Genomic DNA, 21,728 nt, shown 5'->3' on the forward strand with positions numbered 1-21,728 from the left:
TGCAACATTAGCAGAGTTAAGATACCAAAATCTTCTTGGAATCCTCACACTGCTCACACAGGAATAACACACTCACAATGGAGGTGCACATGCGTCCTCTTCTCTATCTGCTGCTGTGTATGTGTTCTGCTGTTCAGGGAGAGAACAGAAAGAGGCAAGTATTATATATTATTATTATTAACTAGCATTGATAGTTATAGTTTATTTTAGGTTGTCCTTGTTACTGTCTAATTATACATTTAAGTACTGAGAAATATTTATCAACTACATGCACTCACTATATGGTTAGGGTTAGGATTAGGGTTTTGGTCAGGGTTACTTGCATGTAATTACGCAAAATTCATTGTTATTACAATAGTAAGTACATGTAACATGTAAAAAGGAAAATTTAAAAATACCATATTAACTTGTAGTGGTTACAGTAGTTATGACACCTACAGTAGGGTATGCACCTTAATAATAATAATAACAATAATGTTAACCAATACCAATGCAGGTATTTAGATATTGTTTTAGGCTACTGATGTACATAATTTTTGCTTTATAATACATTGCTGATAATTAATGCAATTTAATGGTGGTTAACTTTAATGTAATATAAGTTGCAGCCATAATAACAGTTTTTGAAGAGGCTTTACCACACTGTACATCAAGTTACATGTATTTACATACTATAGTATAACAATAAATTATGCACGATTACAAGCCACTAAGCTTAAACAACTTGTAGTTAGCCCTAACCTTAGCCCTATAGTAAGCACTTAATTCATTATTTTTACTTAGTACAAATCTTGTGTAATTGTTAACACTTTACAATTAGGTCTAATTAGTTAATATTAGTAAATTCATTATCTAACAAAGAGCAATACATTTGTTACACTAAAAGTATTTGTTAATGTTAATTAAAGAAATTAATTGTAGTTTAGGTCCATTAAATAATATTAACAGATACAACCTTTGAGTTCAATAATGTACTGTATTAGTAAGGTACATGTTGAAATAAACATACATTTATCTCCCAGATACCCACATGTCAAGGCTTCGAGTGTCCCGTTCTGTAGAAACTAATATAGTCTTGTGTCTTGTGTCATTTACATTTCACCAGGTTAAAATAATATCAAAGTTTTATGCTTGATTTATTAGTAACTCATTAAAATCAAAATCTTTTTAGCTTTCTCTTTCTGCAAATTTTATGGTGTAGCAATTTAACAGCACCCAAAATACTATCAAACACTTCAATGCAGCTCTATTCTTCATGAAAAATGGATCAAAAGGCACTCAGGAAACACAAACCTCAAAACAATCTGCTAAATGCTGGCCAAATAACCGAGATGTTGATTCGCACAGGACTAATATTATCATTTGCGGGGGGATTTTTACTTCACAAATTACAGACATGGATGATTCACATGGGATTTAGATCACAGACAACCTCCACAATTATTACAAATGACTGGATATCACCAGGTAATACTAACCCAGTGTGAATAGGGCTTAAGATTTAATAATTGCATTTTTCATTGTTAGTTCATGTTAATGTAGTTACCTTATATTAATAAACCATATTTTAAAGGGTTAGTTCACCAGAAAATGAAAATTAAGATGTGTTTACTTGCCTCAGAGGCATCCTAGGTGTATATGACTTCCTTCTTTCAGATGAATCCAGTCGGAGTTATATTAAAAATGGTCTTTGATCTTTCATTCATTGATGTTTCATGATCAGCGGGTGTTGCATGCATCATTCCAAATCAAATTAAATAAAAAGCGCCCATCAATAAAAATAAAGTGTCTTTCACAGCTCCGGGGGTTAAACAAAGGCCTTTTGTGGAGAATCAATGCGTTTTTGTAAGAGAAATATCCTTATTCAAAACGTAATAATCACTTTAATATAATTTGCGCACAGAACGCAGCTCCAGGCTGATGACATATGGGTCAGCATTGCGCATGCGCTGATGAGTCTCGTGAAAACCAAGGTTTGTTTTTTGTTTTTTTACAGAATCAAAGGAAGCAAAGTTTCCTTAATTTAGGAAACTCTTACTTTAGAGTCTCTTCTTGGCTTATACATTCTTCTTTACAAATCCTCGTTTTTTTACTTGTAATTAGTGACCGTTGTTTTGCTCTGATCTCTCCACTGCATTTCCACATTCGTCACTTCTGAGCGGCGCATGCGTAAAGCCAATCTCATATGTCGTCCGCCCGGAACTGCTTTTCCATTTACAACAGTGAGTGCATACTAGATTAAAGTGATTATTACGTTTTGAACATGGATATTTTTCTTACAAAAATGCATTGATTGACCACAGGAGGCCTTTGTTCACCTCTCAGAGCTGTGTGGGACACTTTTTTTATGGATGGGCGCTTTTTATTTAACTTCTTTTGGACTGATGGATGCAACGCCTGCTGAGTGGCATTAAACAGCATGAAAGACCAAAGACCATTTTTTTATATAACTCCGACTGGATTCATCTGAAAAAAAGAAAGTCATATACACCTTGGCTGACATGGGGGTGAGTAAATCACAGCCTTATTTTCATTTTTGGGTAAACTAACCCTTTAAGTGTTCCTGTGTAATTACACTGTAACAATGTCACCTTAAAGAAAAACCAAACCTGCATTCAGGCTTCATTTACACCATGAAAAGAAAACTGTTCATGATTTACATATTTTCTCTTTCATTCATATTTTCATTCATATTTCATATTTTCTCTGTCGTTCCCATGTTTATGAATCATTTGTTTAAAGAAACTGAACTGAGTTTAATGAAATGGTCTTGGTTTCTCTCTCTCTCTGTGTGTGTGTGTGTGTGTGTGTGTGTGTGTGCGTGTGTGAGTGTGTGTGTGTGTGTGTGTGTGTGTGTGTGTGTGTGTGTGTGTGTGTGTGTTTGTGTGTGTTTTAGATTCTTAATCACTGCTCCGAGTGTTTTTCATGTTGGTGTGAAAGAACCTGTATGGATTCAGGTAGGCGAGGCACTGCTTGGCAAACCCGTGTCCTGTCAGTTAGAAACAGAGATGCGTATTCCCATGTCTACACGGGAGACCAAAACAATCACCAAAAAGGGGCAGTTTGAAGCAGTGAATCTTGAGGTAAAGAACATAAATGTCTAAATTAATAAAAACATTTTTATGAGGTTTATTTTCTGTGTATTTCTTCTTCAAGATATCTGAAAGTAAAAGTTCAGAACTGAAATCAATCAATGGAGAGCCTCCCTATCTCAACCTGGCATGTGAAGTTGATGGTCAGAAACGGCAGACCCGTGTCCTGGTCTCCAAACACAGTGGCTACATCTTTATTCAGACAAACCAACCTATATACAACCCCAAACAGAAAGGTATTTAACATGTGAAAAAAATATATCAGTGGCAATTAGTATCCACCTTATAATAGCACAAGATCAGTTTATTTTTTGTTTTTTGCATTAATGTTTAAGTGAGTACCTCAAGTCATTTAACTGCTCTCTAAGACTGTCTCTAAACAACTGATCCAAAAATCTTATCTTATCTCCTTTTCTAATTCAAATAGCCCTATGGTGTGAACATTTCTATTTAGCCTCTCAAATAAAATTAGTTTAACGTGTCATTGTTCCATTGTGTGCATTTTACTGTGGTATATTTAATATAGTTTCTGTGTGTGTGTTTCCCAGTTTCATTTAGGATCTTCACTTTCGACCACTCCATGCGACCAAAATCGGAGATTATTTATGTATATATATACGTAAGTAAGAAAGTATGAATACACTTTATGTTACACTGTGATTATTACAGTCTAATTTTATATTTAAGGTCTAAATAAAATTAATTAACAACATGTAGTTACTAAGATTAGGGTTATGCTTTGGTTTAGGAATAGTTGCCCGTAATTATGCCTCATTTACTGCTATTAAATGCATGTGTAACAAGAACAGTGTAAAGTGTTTTCAGCTTAAATTCTTGCCATCATTTATTGAGCAAATCAAGAAACTGGAGTGTCTTCTCTAACCAGCCTGACCTTTATCTGTATCCCCAGAATGCTGAGGGGAACAAGATCAAGAAATCAGCATACAAAGTTTTCAGTGGCGTTCTGTCCAAGGACTACCACATCCCTGATATCTCTAAGTACAGTCAATCTCAATCTCAATATCAAGTTAATATCAAAACCCTGTAGCATAACCCAGTGATGTTCATGGAAATAAATATTAACATGCTCTTCACTCTATAATGACACCATTGTGAATCTGCAGTATTTATTTCAGTCCATATCAGACTTTTAAATCAATCTTTCTAGACCTGGTGTATGGAAGATTACAGCACACTACAAAGGTGATGAGATAAATGCTGCAGTACGTGAATTCAAGGTCCAGAAGTTTGGTAAGTCAAATGAAACAATTAAATATGAACTCTCAGATAATACTATAAATATCTATAAAAATAATTATTCTCTACAGATTTTGTACTGCATCTAACTAAAATACTTTTTTGTCAGTTCTTCCTAGCTTTGAGGTTTCTATTCATTCAGAGAAAACCTTTCTGCTTGTGAATGCTGAGACATATACATTCACCATTAGAGCCTCGTAAGTTCATATTCAGATCAAATAATGGTCTTAAAGGGATAGTTCACCCCAAAAGATGAATTTTGACATTATTTACCCATCCTTATGCTATTCCAAACCTGTATTACAACCCCAATTCCAGAGAAGTTGGGACATTTTGTTAAACGCAATATAATCAAGAATCTGTGATTTAAAGAGAATTAATAAATCACAGATTCTTGATTATATTGCATTTAACAAAATGTCCCAACTTCTCTGGAATTGGGGTTGTAATACAGGTTTGGAATAGCATAAGGATGGGTAAATAATGTCACAATTCATCTTTTGGGGTGAACTATCCCTTTAAGACCATTATTTACCATTATTACAAAGAAAATTTCCAAAGGTTTTACTGACCTGAAAGTTTCACTGATTTAAATTTATTTTGTAAATATGAATGGTTTTTGATGGCTTTTATTTTATTTTATTTTATTTTATTTTGAAAGATACACATATGGCAAGACCATTGATGGTGGTTTCCATTGTCGGTTTGGGATAAAAAAGGATGTGTCAGAGAGTAATGCTGGAGAAATCGAATTCATCAGGGGACTGGAAAAAACTGGATCTGTGAGTAGAAATCATAATTTCTTGAGTCTCCAAGAAATCTCCTAAGTATTGATCACACTTTATGTTGTGTCTTTCCCTTCTTTAGGTGAAAGAAGGCCATGCCAATATGACAGTTAAAATCTCAGACCTCAGTCAAAAACTGAATTCAGCATTAGAAGAATTAGCAGCAACTCAGGCCCAATTCTACATTGCTGTCACAGTCACAGATATTTTAAGTAATCATATTTTAAGATTACGTTTTATTGAGGTCAAAAATGCAACCAAGATTACCTAGTTAAAATGCAAACATTTCTTAGTTGACAAGATAGTTCTTAAACTAAAATGACTGTGCACCTTTCATAAGGTGGTGAGGTACAGGAATCAGAAGCTTTCCTTCCCATTGTTTTGAGCCCGTACAATGTGGATCTGTCTCGGACAACATCGTTCTACACACCTACATTCCCCCTTCAAGCAGTGGTAAAGAAAACACCATTTGATAAAGTCAAATCTTTATTCTTAGGACAATGCATCATAATGATACCATTCAGTCATAAAGAATTATGCTTGCAGTAATTCATAATGGTAGCTTTAATTAACATATTTTTGATTAATTTTTTTTTGCTATGATAACAGTGGTTTCTGTTTTTGGCTAGGTTACAGTCCGTCAGCCAAATGGTTCCCCAGCTGAAGGTGTTCAAGTGAACTTGCATGTCTCAAGCACCAAAGAAACGTTTGTTGTTAAAACTAATAAAGAGGGAGTTGCATTTCAGAATTTCAACTTGGAAGGAACACCGCCTTCAGTTTTAGTACAGGTTAATACATCCCAAAAATAAACTTTTTTCAATACCTACCAGGCCTACAGGCCTACCTAATACCATATTTTTAAGTCCCAATAAGTCCCATATTGTGTAAGCTGTATATTTCTGACATATTAATTTCAACAGGCAACAGTGGATGGTTTCAAGTCAACAAAAGAAGTGCGCCCAATGAAATCCTCAACAAACAGCTTCTTGCATATTAGTGTGACTGATAAAGTAATGTCAGCAGAAGAGGATTTGGATGTTACATTTTATGTCAATGGTAAACCAGAAGATGGGCATATATATTATATGGTAAGTAATGTATTGCAATTATGAAGTGAATTTCCATTACATCTTATAAAACATTTTTGCTTTGTATTCCAGTATTTCTATTTAATGTATTTATTTATTTTGCATAGACTTCACAATTTGTTAAAGTTATGCTTAAAAATAACAAAGTATATTCTCTGAAAACAGTAATGTTACACACACCTGCTTCACTAGCACGTTTATATGATTTAAGCATGTTAAAATACACAATGAACAAAATTATAAACGCAACACTTCTGTTTTTGCACCCATTTTTCATGAGCTGAACTCAAAGGTGTCACGTGGGGGGTTGGGATGAACTCAAGAGCAGGCAGGATACACAACACACAGGGTTTATTGAAGACAAAAAGGGAAAACAAAACCCACGAGGGGGAAAACAGCGACTAGGGCAAAGACAAAATGATTTAACAGGACTAGGAACTAACAGTTAACAAAAGACTCTTCACACAAGAACACTAACTACAGAGAGACTATAACAAGACTCACAACGTATCTTCAATGTGTAACAATAAGTAGCAATGTAACAATGAACCGCACAAGACAGTGAACACAAGGGGATATAAATAGGAAGACTAATGAAGACACAACAGGTGGCACAGGTAAGGCAATAATGACAAAACTAGGATAACAAGGGGGCGGGGCAAGGGAAACGAGACAACACAAACACATGGCCCAAAGAAAAGGCCATGTGCTTGTACACAAAACACGGGCCTGTCATGATCCTGCCTCAAGACTAGAGGAAAATCAGGACACGAAGGCAGAATCATGACAGAACCCCTCCCTTAAGGAGCGGCTTCCAGACGCTCCTCAAGGGGACATCAAACACGGGACATGACTGACATAACTGACTGAGACACAGACACAAACCAACAAAACATTACAAATAACAATAAAGGCAAACATGAAAACACTTTGACAGGGTTAGGGTGGCAAATCAGAAAAAACAAACAAGGAAGGGGAGGAGGCGGGACAACAAAGTTCATGGGGGGAAGTCCAGGGTGGTTGGGTGGGGCAGGAGTCTTAGGTGGACGGGACGAAGGCTGACGACGAGGGGTCCGGGCAGGTCTGGGTGGTGTAGGGTGGGGTGTGGTCTCTGGACACTTGACAACATCTGTGGACATGATAGGAGGGGTCTCTGGACACTTGACAACATCTGTAGACATGACAGGCGTGACCTCTGGACAAACAACAACATCTTCAGGACACATGACAACATCTGTGGACACTGCATCGGCGTGGACAGAAACTGGCTCTAGAACCGCGCTCACTGCGGCTGGCTCGGGATCAGCGCTCACTGCGGCTGGCTCGGGATCAGCGCTCACTGCGGCTGGCTCGGGATCAGCGCTCACTGCGCCTGGCTCGGGATCAGCGCTCACTGCGCCTGGCTCGGGATCAGCGCTCACTGCGGCTGGCTCGGGATCAGTGCTCACTGCGCCTGGCTCGGGATCAGCGCTCACTGCGGCTGGCTCGGGATCAGCGCTCACTGTGGCTGGCTCGGGATCAGCGCTCACTGCGGCTGGCTCGGGATCTCTAGGAACGGGGTCTGGGGACAAGACAGGACTGGCAGGGACTTCTAGGATCTGGACTAGACGTGACAAATATTCTGACAGGGTCTTGGCAGCAATGACAACTGGCATCTCTTGACGAGCCGAAACAGACTGCAATACCGCTTCAGCAGCAGAGTCGGCCGCGGCTCTCTCCTCAGCGCTCACGACTGCTGACTCAGACACCATTCTCTCTGTTGCTGGTACAGAAACCTCTTTTGCTGAGGTAATCTCAGGAACAGTCTTCTCCAATGCAGTCTTCTGAACAGCCTCCTCTGCAGCAACCTCTGGAGCCGCGCTTAAAGCATTCAAAATGCTATCATTAAAATGCATCTTTGTTCGTTGTCCATAACATACACCTGCCATACCATAACCCCACCGCCACCATGGACCACTCAATCCACAACGTTGACATCAGCAAACCACACACCCATAAACACTGTCTGCCATCTGCCATGTACAGTGAAAACTGGGATTCGCCCAGGAAGAGAACACCTGTCCAAAGTGCCAGACTCCATCGAATGTGATCATTTGCCCACTCAAGTTGGTTATGACAACGATGAGACCCTGATGAGGACGACAAGCATGCACATGAGCTTCCCTTAGATGGTTTCTGACAGTTTTTGCAGAAATTCTTTGGTTATGCAAACCGACTGTAGCAGCAGCTGTCCGGGTGGCTGGTCTCAGACGATCTTGGAGGTGAAGATCCTGGATGTGGAGGTCCTTGGCTGGTGTGGTTACACGTAGTCTGGGGTTGTGAGGCCTGTTGGATGTTCTGCCAAATTCTCGGAAACACCTTTGGAGATGGCTTATGGTAGAGAAATGAACATCAAATTCACGGGCAAAAGCAGTCAGCAGACATTCCTGCAGTCAGCATGCCAATTGCATGCTCCCTCAAAATTTGTGACATTTGTGATATTGTGCTGTGTGATAAAACTGCACATTTTAAAGTGGCCTTTTATTGTGGCCAGCCTAAGGCACACCTGTGCAATAATAATGCTGTCTAATCATCATCTTGATATGTCACACCTGTGAGGTGGATGGATTATCTCAGCAAAGAAGAAGTGCTTACTAACACAGATTTAGACAGATTTGTGAACAATATTTGAGAGAAATAGGCCTTTTGTGTACACAGAAAAAGTCGTAGATCTTTGAGTTCAGCTAATGAAAAATAGGAGCAAAAACAAAAGTGTTGCGTTTATAATTTTGTTCAGTGTATTTTTACCGGACAAAAATATCATTAAGTAACTGATTAAATTTTTGTAGTAATGTTTTATAAACATGACAACTATTTTGAAATGTGGTTGTCTCTTCAGATTCTCAGTAGAGGCATGCTGAGATCAGCAAGCTCTGTTGCATCAGGTTCTGTAGTAAAAATACCCATCCGTATCAGTCCAGAGATGATCCCATCCTTCAGAGTGATCGCCTATTACTATGACACAAATGGTGACGCCATTGCAAACTCAGTATGGGTAGATGTACAAGACAAGTGTGAGGGAAAGGTACATATTTCAAATTTTTAACAGTTTTTGTAAGTTTATAATATTCAGTATAGTAAAAAAAGACTGATGAAAAAAAGAATGTTTACAGTTCTGCTGTCCCCTCTCCTATTTAGCTTGAGGTAAAACTGCATGACAATCATAATTATCAACCAGATGATATCGCTGAGCTTGACATTGACGTAGGAACGCAGAAGAATGCAAAAGTGGCCTTACTAGTTGTGGACAAAGCCATTTATGCCCTGGGTGCTCAAAACAAACTCACTCCAAAACAGGTGTGTTTTTCAGTCAAAAGCTTAGACCAAATACACATGTATTAAAAAAATGGATATTGAATCTTTTGATCTGCTCTTGAGTTCTTTTACTGTATCCCATTTTCCTGTGTGAAGGTGTTCACCTCCATGCAGTCTTATGATCTGGGGTGCTCATATGGTGGTGGAGAGAACGCAGCTGCTGTTTTTAATGATGCTGGTCTGGCCTTCATCTCCCACTCAACCTCATTTCGTTCAATGATGAGAAAAGGTACCAAATAATGCTCAAGAAACAACCAGACTCGTTTTACTGGGCTCAGCATCTGTACATGAAAGAGCTGTTAAAATATCCATTTATAATTTTCAAATTCATTGTGCATCTAGGGTTCAGCTGCAAGGCTGGTTTTAGACGCAACAAACGTTCTATAGATGTTCAAGCAGAAATGGCTAAAAAAGGTATAGTATTGTCAGTATTAATATTTTTTTACCTTTTGCATTAATTCTCGTAGCTTGTGTTTTGGTAATTTAAAGGTGCACTCAGTATTTATATATTTCATTTGTCAATATGGAGGCATTTTGGATCTTTTTTAGCCATGTATTATAATCAGATTGAGAACTTACACCAGCTTTGACCTGGTTTTGCTCTCGAAGATGTCCAGTTACTGTCAGTTTCTCCTGCTCATCACTTTTGTTGTGTAGAAGCTGCATTTAAGAAAGCAGAACTGCAGAAATGCTGTCGCCATGGCTTCACCCTGATTCCTATGAAGTTTACTTGTGAGGAACGAGCGAAAAGAGTGGGCAAGACGGAAAGCAAAGAATGTGTGAAAGTCTTCCAAGAGTGCTGTGAGTTTGCAACCAAGTTAAGAGACAAAAAGAGGAGAGAGGACCAAAGAACAGGGCATGGCAGAAGTAAGTATAACATCTTAATAAAAAGCTATCATGCACGAGTCAGTAATCAGTGCATTGAATCCATCTGATTTTTCTTCCCACTAATGATTCTCCATTATTACATCCCCACAGCTGTTAATTCTAATGAAGTCGAGGATTTCACCGACTTTGGGATAGAAACAATTCGGCGATATTTCCCTCCAAGCTTTGAGTTTAAGCAGATTGATGTGAAAGAAAAAGTTAGGTGAGTAGGTTCTCTGCCTGTAATTATAAAGTAGGCATATATAATTGTTTATCTGCATAAAATATTAAAGTCTAAAGACTAATAATTGTGTTAATACAATTGGAAAAAAAAAAAAATATATATATATATATAGGACCCACTTTATATTAAGTGGCCTTAACTACTACTGTATGTACTTACATTTTAATTAATAATTTAGTACAATGTACTTATTGTGTACATACATGTTTTTACAGTGTACTTATATATTTTTTAAAAACTACATGTAATTACATCTGTATTTAATTTCTATAGTTACATGTATAATTACACTGTTGACCTATACTTTACACCTTAACCCACCCTTAAACTTACCCATACCTTCAACCCTCTCCCTAACCTTACCCCTATCCCACCTCAATAGCAGCAAAAGTGTTTTACAATACAATATGAACACATTAAGTACATTGTACTTATTTTTTATGTAAGTACATAGAAGTTAAGGTTTTTTTTTTTTTTTTTTTTTTTTTTACAGTGAAATACACATAAAATTATAAAAAATGTTAAATTATCCGTTGGATTTCCATTAAAAGATTTTCAAAGTTCTTGAATAAGGGTTTTAATTGCACAAAGTCTTTCTTCCAGGCACAAAATCCATTTACCACACTCTCTTACAACATGGGAGATCCAGTCTCTCAGTTTTTCTCCATCCCATGGTAATTTTCCTTCTCGCTGCTATCACATTTAATTTAAATCCACCAAATTACTAAACTTTTTCTTTTATTGTTTGCAGGTTTTTGTGTGGCGGAGCCAATTGATCTTACTGTATTTAAGTCATTGTTTATTTCCCTGAGGCTTCCCTATTCGGTTAAACGCTTTGAGCAACTGTCTATAGTTGCAGTGATCTTTAATTATGGCAATATGGAAAGGGAGGTTTGTTCAAATTAAATTATTTCAGTATTTTTTTTTTTTTTTTTTTAAATACCACTTTAGTAATAATTACTGCTGTATGCATTTACAGTAATGCATTAAAAAATGTACTTATTATAAATTTATATTTATAATAATTTAAATGTAGCTTTCAACCTGTAAAAGGTTGTTACCTGAAGTAATATATTTCTGCCTGTCCATTAAATATTACTTCATTGGTGTAGTCAGGTTGGTTCAGTCATATTATGTCGTATTGTTAATTAAATGACCAGTTAATTTAAAGTAATCATAACATTATTTGTTATATTATACACTGTTATACAGTAGATTCATGATTACTGAGATTAATATATGTTCTTCATCACTTTCCTGGTCAGCTCGTTGTGCAAATGCAACAAGTGGAAGGTCTTTGTTCCCCGGGATCAGCATCCTCCTCTTCTGCTGTCCGAATCAGTCTGCAGCCACAGTCCTCTCAAACTGTGACTTTCCCTGCTGTTCCCATGAAAATAGGTGAAATCCCTATCATTATTGAACTTTATGAAGATGAAGAAGAAGAAAAATTTAGAGTGGATGCCATTCAAAAGACGCTCCTGGTCATGGTAAGGGATCTCGGAAATCTATCTCATATATTTTAAGTGATTATTATATCTATCTTTTGTCTTTTTTTCTCATGTCTCAGAATGAAGGAGTGGAAATGAGAGAAGAGCTGACGTATTTTATTAATCTGGATGGTGAGATTGTTTGCTGTCATTCAATTGCCCATTTAATTTACTAAATATTCATATCTGACAAAGTCTGCGACATAGTAACCTCACAATGTATAAAAACCTGAATTCTGCTCATCAGGTAGAAGTGACCGGCGCTTCTTTATCAATGGATTTTTCCCGAATAACACAGTCCCTGAAACAGATGTCAACCTGTTTGTCAAACTAGAAGGTCAGAAAGCAACATGTTTAAAAAAGGTTTTGTGAATGCTTTCAAATTCTCCATTACTGATAATCCTTATGTAACTTAATTTATTGGTCATGGTCATGGTCATGCCTAATAATATTTATTATGATGTTCTCTTAGAATTAACAGAATTTTTTTATTTATTTTGTATTTTTTTTCGAATGCAGACGAGGCATTTGCCAAGTCCACTGCTGTCCCATTACTCTCATCGTCCAAAGTGGAAAAACTGATCCGGGCTCCTAAAGGCTGTGGAGAGCAGACGATGATCTTTATGTCTCCTACTGCCTTATCAATCCGCTACCTGGACAAAAGCCAACGTTGGATGGAAATGGAAGCAGGATCCAGAGACAAAGCACTGGATTTCATTGAGCAAGGTTTATTAAATCTGCATGCCACATAAGAAATTAAAATGTAAAAAAAGTATAAAATAATACTTGTAATACAATAGACCATGATCAGAGTAGATGTCATTTTAATTCAAATCAAAGTGAGCCTGTGAGTTGGCATTAATATTAATTCATATTTTGTCTTTCCTGACCAAGGCCTATGATTTAACACAATTTTAATGTGTCAGGTGATACCCTGCTCTGACTCACATTTTATTCTGGCAGCATATGAACGGATTTTAACATTCAAAAAGCCTGATGGATCCTATGGAGCTTGGCTAAACTATCCAACAAGTACCTGGTAAAAATGCAAACAAAATGCAGTCATACAATGGGACTTGTTTTGTGCTGCACTTGCCTCATCCAATAACTATTTTATCCAATACAATGTTTAGATTTAGAATCCCAAATTTTTTAAAGTATTAGATGGCTTCTCATTTCCCTTAGGTTGACTGCACTGGTGGTGAAAGTGTTGTCCCTTGTGGCTGAGCGACAGATAGAAACTCTTGAACAGCAAGGGACAACAGAGAAGATGATTTCTCAGATGGACATCCGTGACGCAGTCACATATCTGATTAAAACACAGAGCTCTGATGGGTCCTTCACTGATACAAATCCAGTCTATCACAGGGAAATGCAGGTCTAAATGCTTTCCATTATTTGTCAGTGCCAAATGGTTTTGCAAAAAGCTTTATCTTGTCAAACACTTGATATCAAACATTGCAAAATAGTATAAACAGGAATTGCATTCCTAAAATAAATGTGCTGATATTAAGTGTTTCTGTTGTAGGGAGGTATTGGAGGAGTTGATCAAGATGCCTCTTTAACAGCTTTTATCACGATAGCTCTTTATCGTTCCCTCCCTTACTTGGAAGAAGAAGTAACTGATGTGGTAAGAACCAGAAGCATCATTTACACTGGCATCAAAAATATTTGGCCACTTAAGCCACAATTTACAGAGCAACTAAAGGGACATGGTGATAGAAAAAATGTCTTCACTTGTAAAACTTATATCTGCATTCACTCACAAAAGCATTAAAAATGCATTATTTCCATCATTCTCTCATAAAATGCTAAGCTGGCAGAAAAGGAAGATTTGAATGCAGGAGTATTCGTAAATGAAACAAACAGAAAACAAGAACCAGGGAACACAAGTATCTACATCAAAAAATGACAAAGGAATAAAAGAAACATGTCCAATTAGGGGCTCTGTAAACTTCTGTGAAGATTCTGTTAGATTTCAAAATATGAAAAAAGATTGTCAAAGTGTAGACAAAGTCATGGACACTTTATAGTTGTCAAACTGTAGATGTAATGAGCTACACTGCTGGTAGGGCACCTGTGTGAACTTGAAATTACATCACGGTTAAAAAATCACCTAATTATAATAAGCATAATTTATTTGCAGATGCCACATGGTTTGCTATTTTGTATGTAGTGCACTTAAAATGTGACTTAAGTGTCCAAAGTGTCCACTTTGCGGGTCCACTGTACTGTATGTCTAATATTCATAGAAAGCCTGTTATAGGCACTACTCAAAGAATGTTTTTTGACCTCCATAATGCATCCAGCCTTTTTTGACACAGAAGAAATATGTGTGTTTCGAAATGTTTTGTGTTATGTATAAAGTACCATAAGGTGCCAAAAATACTTTATTCTAAATGTATCTGTGACGTTATATTAGTGTCAAACAATTCAGATTTTTTTAATGCATTATGAGGGTTAATAAAAAAAAAAAAAAAACTAACATGTTTTTTTTTATGCTCACTAGAATAAAAGCATCTCTCTTGCCACCAACTTCCTCCTTAAACGGGTGGGTGATCTTAAAAGACCTTATGCATTGGCCATTACGGCGTACTGTTTGTCTGTCTGCCTCACTGATCGAACTCAGTCACTGTCAGCCTGGAGGAAACTCAGAAGTCTTGCAAAACCAGGTATCTTACCACATATTGACAACTTTATGGAAGTGTTGGAAACTTTAAATATATTAGTCATATAATAAATATATTGTTTTTTTCTGTAAATTCTTTACTCTCTCCTGCTCAATTGAACTGAATAGTGGAAGAGTGTCTTGTTTGGGAAGATGATGAAAGTATGCGGCTGGTAAATGAGGCAAAAAATAACCGTGTGCCTCCTGTAGTGGCATTAACAGTAGAGACCACCGCATACGCTCTCCTGACTGCACTTGCACAGAATGACTTATTAACAGCAAATGCTGCCGCATGCTTCTTGTCTTCACAAGAAAACTATGAAGGAGGTTTTAAATCAACACAGGTGGGTACTGAATGGTACCTACTATAAGTCTTTTACTCTAATTCCAAACAATATTATACAAATGGTAACACTACACTATTCAAACACACTTTAGGACACTATCATGGCTCTGGAAGCTCTATCAGAGTACGCACTGAGTATCCCTGAAGCCCCCTTCGGTACAATCAATGCATTGTTCACCATTCAAGGGAGGTCTGAGATGGAAAAGCTGACTTTGGACAAAAATGAAAAAGTGGAAACGGAATTAAAGGTAAACAGAATGTACTGCAATTATAGGCTATATTTTATTAGCTATATAACTCCTTTATATTTTGGGGAAATCATGTGTGGAAAAACGATGAGGTTTTTAATTATTATTCTATTTAAATTCAAATAAATGTAAGTTCAAAAAGGTGGTTTAATGACTGGGACAGTGACACAAAACACTGACAGAAATCTAACAAAATTGCTTAAGAGAACGAGGATTGATGTGGAAGTCCTGTCCTAAATATAAACTACTGTGACACACACACACACACACACACACACACACACACACACACACAAATAGAGTGGTCCATGTACATTGAGATGAGGACACTGAGCAGCTACTGTAATATGGCATGTTGTCCTCCAGGTGACACTGTAAGTTCACAGTTCTTATCAACAGTGTTTCATTATGACTTAGATATTTAGTTTATCTGTTTATCATGGTATGACTTTTGTCTTTTCAGAGACTAGTGGGAATGGGAATAGATGTAAACCTTTCCGGTAAAGGAAAAATTAAAATGAAAGTAAGCAGTTTAACAAATATTTCCACAGTGTGCATACATGAGGTCAAAAATTTCCACAGCATTATTATTATTATTATTCTATTCTTATTCTGCTTTGTTACTGTAGGTGGCAAAGGCTTATTATGCTCATAAGGAAGACTCCAACTGCGCTGACTTGTCTATAAGTGTGACTGTAGAGGGAAAAGTGGAATACACAAGTGAGTTGAGTTCTAATTTAACACATTTAATCGTATCCATATAATTCATACCTTATTTCTATAAATATGCAGAATTACATGCAATTCTTCTTACAAATATATTTTTGAGGTTATGTACAACAAACTTACAATTACTATGAGGACTATGAACAAGATGAAGAGAGGAATGAGGAGGAAGATCTCCCCCGGTCAGCAATCGAGTGGTTTGATGCTCGCAGCAGACAAAAAAGAGACACTACGCAAAACACGCAAGATGAAGTGGTCTATACAGTGTGTGTCAGGTGAGAGAATGTACTTCTAACAAACATTTGTCATCTTAATTGTAATCTGCTGCTTTGGAGGTGATCAGGATCATGTCTTCTCTCACAGTCACACACAGGGAAGGAACCTCTCTGGAATGGCCATTGCTGACATCACTCTACTTAGCGGCTTTGATGCAATCAGTACTGATCTAGAAAAGGTCTGCCATAAACTTTATAAGTATATATATATATATATGAATTAGGAATTATATTTACAATATTTATTATTATTATTATATAAAATGTGTAATCCATGTCTTTATCCTCTGTTTTAAAGGGATAGTTCACCCAAAAATGAACCAAAAACCAAAAATAAACCAAAAATTCTGTCATTGATTATTCACCGTCATGTCGTTCCAAACACGTAAAACCTTTATTCATCTTCTGAAAACAAATTCAGTTATTTTTGATGAAATCCAAGAGCTTTCTGACCATACACAGACAGCAACACAACTATCCAGAAAAGCAGTAGGGACATCATTAAAAGAGTCCGTGTTGTTCAAATGTAATTTTACAAAGCTACAAGAATACTTTTTGTTCACAAATAATAAAAAAAAGTAAAAACAAAATCAAACTATTCTTCTTTTCCATGTCATTCCCTGCAGAAACTGGCATTCTGACATAGAACCTGGATGTGCTGTGCCTTGTTTTCAAGTAATGCACATGCATGTGTCATGATACTTTAGTGAATGGTAGTGAAGAATGACATGGAAGAGAAGAAATTGTTGCATAAACTTGTTATTTTTACTTTCATGGTTGGCACACAAAAAGTATTCTCATAGCTTAATAATATTAGGATTGAACCACTGATGTCACAATTTGTCCTTACTATATTTCCGTGCCTTGACCGTGGTAATACCCTTGCTGTCTTTTGAGGGTCAGAAAGCTCTCAAATTTCATCAAAAATATCTTAATTAGTGTTCCGAAGATGAACGAAGGTCTTATGGGTGTGAAATTACATGAGGATGAACTCTCCATTTAATAGTTATCTATCTGTATCTTATGATGGGTCTTTCATCATTTTGCTTTTCTCCATTGTTTCTGTTGTTTCTCTAATATTCTCTCCAACAGCTAAAAGATCTGATGGACAGGTATATTTCTCACTATGAGCTCACACGAGGAAGAGTGCTATTGTACTTCAATGAGGTGAAATGAGTACAAACACACAGTCATAATTAACCAAAACTCCCTTACATACAAAGTAGTTGAAGTTGTCTCTCTGTCACCCCTCAGATAGAAGAAGGTGAGGCATGTATAGCATTCGGAGCCAAGCAAAGTGTGGCTATTGGTTTAGTTCAACCAGCTCCTGCTACCTTTTATGATTACTATGAGCCAGGCAAGTTATTCTTTAATTTCTTTTTGTATGAGAAAATGTATTTCACAGGACCATAACAACTGAACTTGTTAATTACATATCACGTTTGATATATATGTACAGTATATATATATATATATATATATATATACAGTAAATAAAGGGACTTAATATAAAAAAGCCAAGATGATAAAACTGTCCTGATATAATAATGAAGAAAAACATGTATTTTTCTTTCACATATGATGGTGTGTGTGTGGACGTGTGTTTAAAAAGTTATTTCTTTATCATGAACGACAATGACAACAATGAGTTGTCATTGATACCCAATACCCATCATTTCCACAGACAGGAGATGTTCAGTGCTGTACAGCGCTCCCAAAAGGAGCAAGGCGGTTTCTGTCCTGTGCTCAGATGATGTGTGTCAATGTGCAGAAAGTAGGTTCTCAGTAAATCATTTCTCATTCAAACAAACCCATATAAAAACCAGTGACCATATCTACACTAACCAATGATAATTTATTGTAGAATTGTAGAATGAGTTTTACACATCATGAAATATAATAATGTCTGTTTCATCAGGAGGCTGTTTCACAGAGAAGAAAACAATTGAGATGGAAATCACCAAAAAGAAGAGATTTGAATATGCTTGTTATCACACCAACATTGAATATGGTTTGTGATTCCATATTTATACAAACACTAACAAAACCTAAGAGGCAGATCTTACCTTTTATTAATCTTTTCTTTTTTTCTGACAGCATTTGAAGTCATTGTGGATTCAGTTACTGAAGAAAGCAATTTTATGTTATATTCAGCAACTGTGACCGTGGTCCTCCGATTCTGTAAGTGATACTTTTTTTTTGGAGCTTTATCTATAGTGTCACATGCACTGTAGTGACGATCAGTGAACATGAGCATTTTAGATAAAGAGGACACTGCTGAGTTTATTAATCTAAAAGATATTCTCATATAAATTAAGAGTTTAACCTCTGACCCTCAGCGGGAGATTTGAGCGTAAGCGCAGGCAGTACACGAGTGTTTGCCAAGAGAAAGCACTGCAAGGGTGAGCTAAAAGAGGGCAAGACGTACCTCATCATGGGCAATGATGGCCCCACCAAAGACTTAAATGGAAAGTAAGTACATTTACATGTATTCGTTTAACAGTCAATTAATGTCCAAATGAAATGGGGTGTTTGAATGATTTTTTTGTTTTGTTTTTAATATAGGCTGAATTCCTGTCAGAAATTATGATTTATAGAATAATATTTGATAGTATCATTGTTTTACTGAGCCTTCTATAAAGAAGAAAATCATGATTAATCAATTATTTTATTGCATTGACAGTCCTACATTTTACAAAAAGTCAACATACAAAGAATAACAATAACTACGACAATAATAATAATAATAATAATGTCACATTTTTTGTAGAAAAAAAAAATTATCCTTGCCAATGTATTTCTTTTATGCTATTGGGGATTTGTGGGCTCTATTTTCTGTGTAAAAGTGTGTAAAAGATCAGAAAAGATGCATCCAATTGATCAAAAATTGCAGTAAAGACATTTATAGTGTTAAAAAAGATAAATATAAGATAAATAAATGTGACCTTCGCTGGGAAAATTAGTTAGTTTGCACGGCCTAATTTTGAGCTACAGACAAACAAAAATATCAGGTTTTGAGAAAAAATGTGTTCCTTGAGCCTTCGTCTAGCACCACCATTAATTAAACATCTAAAATTATGTTTATTTGCATGTATTCTAAGAGGAGTACCTTTTTCTCTGCTTCCTTCTTGTGCTGCCGCTAACTGACATGAATCGCACACATAAAGGCGCTCACGATCCCAATACATACTGTATACACTGAATTGCTGTTATGTCTAAAGTGAATGTCTGAACTGTTTCTCTCTCAGCATGCAGTACCTGTTGGATTCAAAAACATGGGTTGAGGAGAAGCTGTCGACCTCGACATGCAGAGCATCAGTCAACAAGGGTTTCTGCAAGGAACTGAAAGATTTTGTGAAAGAGTACCAAGTTAATGGATGCACCATGTAGTCTGAACTGAAATTTGGGGGAATTTAATTACGCAACGTCTCACTGCAGCAGAAAATGAATCTACATTTATCCTGAATTGTAAACTTGATTTTCTTTTTATGCTTATGATTATATGCTTGAGTCCGTCTTAAAATATATGTGCTCATAAAACATTATAAGACAATAACAACCATCATTTTCAAAGCTAAATCTTTTTCGTCTTTTTTGTATTGATACTCTGTGTGTTCAAGAGACCGCTCAGCAGATCAGCAGTGACCACACAGATAAATCAACACACATCGATTAAAAAAATACTTTTGAGGCCTCTTTCAAATCCTCTCGCTGAGTTTCATGTGACTCCAGTCTTTAAGACTTGGTTCCTTATAGTGGAGTGATTCAGCTTCCCAGCATAGGTGTATTTATTTTTTATTTTACTTGGCAGTTGAGAGTGTGAGAGGGGCTTCTGTGCTCACAGTAAACTCGGCAACATCTGCAGGCGAGTGGCAGGCGGGGGTGAATACGTGTACAACAGCCACACTCCTCTGAAGATGAGGCTGAAAGGGCAGCGCGTCACAGAATCCATATAGAGTTAAGCGTGGGTAGTATCGCCCACTCAGTGCAAAAAAAATCAGACACTTCACTCAGAAGGCACCAAAATAAGCAGATAACACTGTGCCAAGTTAGCTAGGGATGAAGAAATGAGGAATGTGATAGACTGACTGAGATAAGATGAAAATTTAACCCAAAAGGGTAGCACAACCAGTACTTTTTCACGTACTGCCAGACAGGTTTGGACAGCTTTTTTCCCATAATAAATTACATAACATCAAAACTGCATTTTGTATTTAATCAGGTTATCTTTGTGTAATATAAAAATTGTTTTGATCTGATTCTTTTAGGTGTGACAAATATGCAAAGAGAGAAAAAAAACAGGAAGGGGGCAAAACCTTTTTCACACCACTGTATGTTTATTAATGCTTGTCATGCTAAAACTTAGTTTATTATGCTTCTTCGAATCTTTTGGAAGAGGGAGGACATAAAGTGGTGCGAGGGTTGAAAGTAGAGGTGGAGAGGAACAGACCCAGGCTTTATGCTCTCATATTATTCTAATCTTGGCGAGTTGGTCCAACATAAGCAACATGGTGGGATTGGCCATCACTTCAATCGGGCTCAGGTCAATGCTCACCTTGTTTGTGCTGTCACCATTAAACTTCTCGTTACGTCTGAATCAGTAAAGCCTGAACAAATATGCAGACTCAGAAATGCACATATTTTCATTTGGAAAAAGGTCAAATGCTGTATTTAAGTAAATGCTTCTGCATCACTTAACATCACTTTTATATGCATATCTTACATTTTTTTAATGTTTCCAGCAGGACCTTGCCAGCTTTCATATTGATGCAGCCCAAAATATATTAAAGAACTCAAATCAAGTCAGTCAACGAGGTCTTGATTTTCAAGTCCATGCTGGAAATCCAACTTAAGATGGTGGGTTTCTAGCTGTAATTTAGCTTTTGCACGACCATTTTTGACTAGTAACAAACCAGCAACAACCTGATCATGCCATATTAAAGGCTAATTCACACTGCAGTGACAAATGCCGACCAGTGCTATCCACATTTATGTACATAGAATGGCACTTTTCAAACATTCCATGACATAACTACTCACAGGAAAAGTAGGTAAAGCTGGTTTTTAGAACATGTTAACTAGCTAGATTCTAGTTGGTCTAAGAGGCCAACACATGTAGAACAGAGGCAAACCAGCTACCAGCTGGTCATGACATTTTTAGGTGATCAAGCTGTTTTTTTTTTTTTTTTTTTTTTGGAACAGAGTGCTAGTTTCTAGCTGGTTTAAGCTGGTAGATCATCATAGACCAAATAAACAACAACAAAAAAGGTGATCAACCTGATTGTTGGGAC

General features: G+C 36.7%; 1 protein-coding gene across 2 annotated transcripts; it reads left to right on the plus strand.

Annotated features, from left to right (window-relative positions):
• c4b (complement C4B (Chido/Rodgers blood group)) lies at positions 1-20,634 on the plus strand. Of its 2 annotated transcripts, none has more exons than XM_026284379.1 (41): positions 1-154; positions 2,897-3,083; positions 3,157-3,328; positions 3,641-3,711; positions 4,003-4,091; positions 4,261-4,343; positions 4,459-4,546; positions 5,011-5,131; positions 5,217-5,346; positions 5,475-5,587; positions 5,764-5,922; positions 6,055-6,222; positions 9,101-9,286; positions 9,400-9,558; positions 9,673-9,805; positions 9,919-9,990; positions 10,234-10,443; positions 10,555-10,666; positions 11,291-11,361; positions 11,439-11,578; positions 11,953-12,174; positions 12,255-12,306; positions 12,422-12,511; positions 12,694-12,900; positions 13,138-13,213; positions 13,360-13,552; positions 13,703-13,804; positions 14,684-14,846; positions 14,972-15,186; positions 15,281-15,436; positions 15,900-15,959; positions 16,066-16,156; positions 16,266-16,437; positions 16,526-16,616; positions 17,530-17,604; positions 17,692-17,794; positions 18,122-18,211; positions 18,356-18,448; positions 18,535-18,618; positions 18,777-18,909; positions 19,686-20,634. In XM_026284379.1, exons 1-41 carry the CDS (start codon positions 78-80, stop codon positions 19,825-19,827), a joined length of 5,151 nt encoding a protein of 1,716 aa, XP_026140164.1. In that variant the 5' UTR covers positions 1-77; the 3' UTR covers positions 19,828-20,634. The 2 variants fall into 2 exon arrangements, with proteins under 2 accessions (XP_026140164.1, XP_026140165.1); XM_026284380.1 differs by lacking the exon at positions 1-154 and adding an exon at positions 2,474-2,507.
• The last annotated feature ends 1,094 nt before the right edge of the window (positions 20,635-21,728 follow it).

Source organism: Carassius auratus, chromosome 16 (assembly GCF_003368295.1).
Source record: "Carassius auratus strain Wakin chromosome 16, ASM336829v1, whole genome shotgun sequence".
NCBI classification, from domain to species: domain Eukaryota; kingdom Metazoa; phylum Chordata; class Actinopteri; order Cypriniformes; family Cyprinidae; genus Carassius; species Carassius auratus.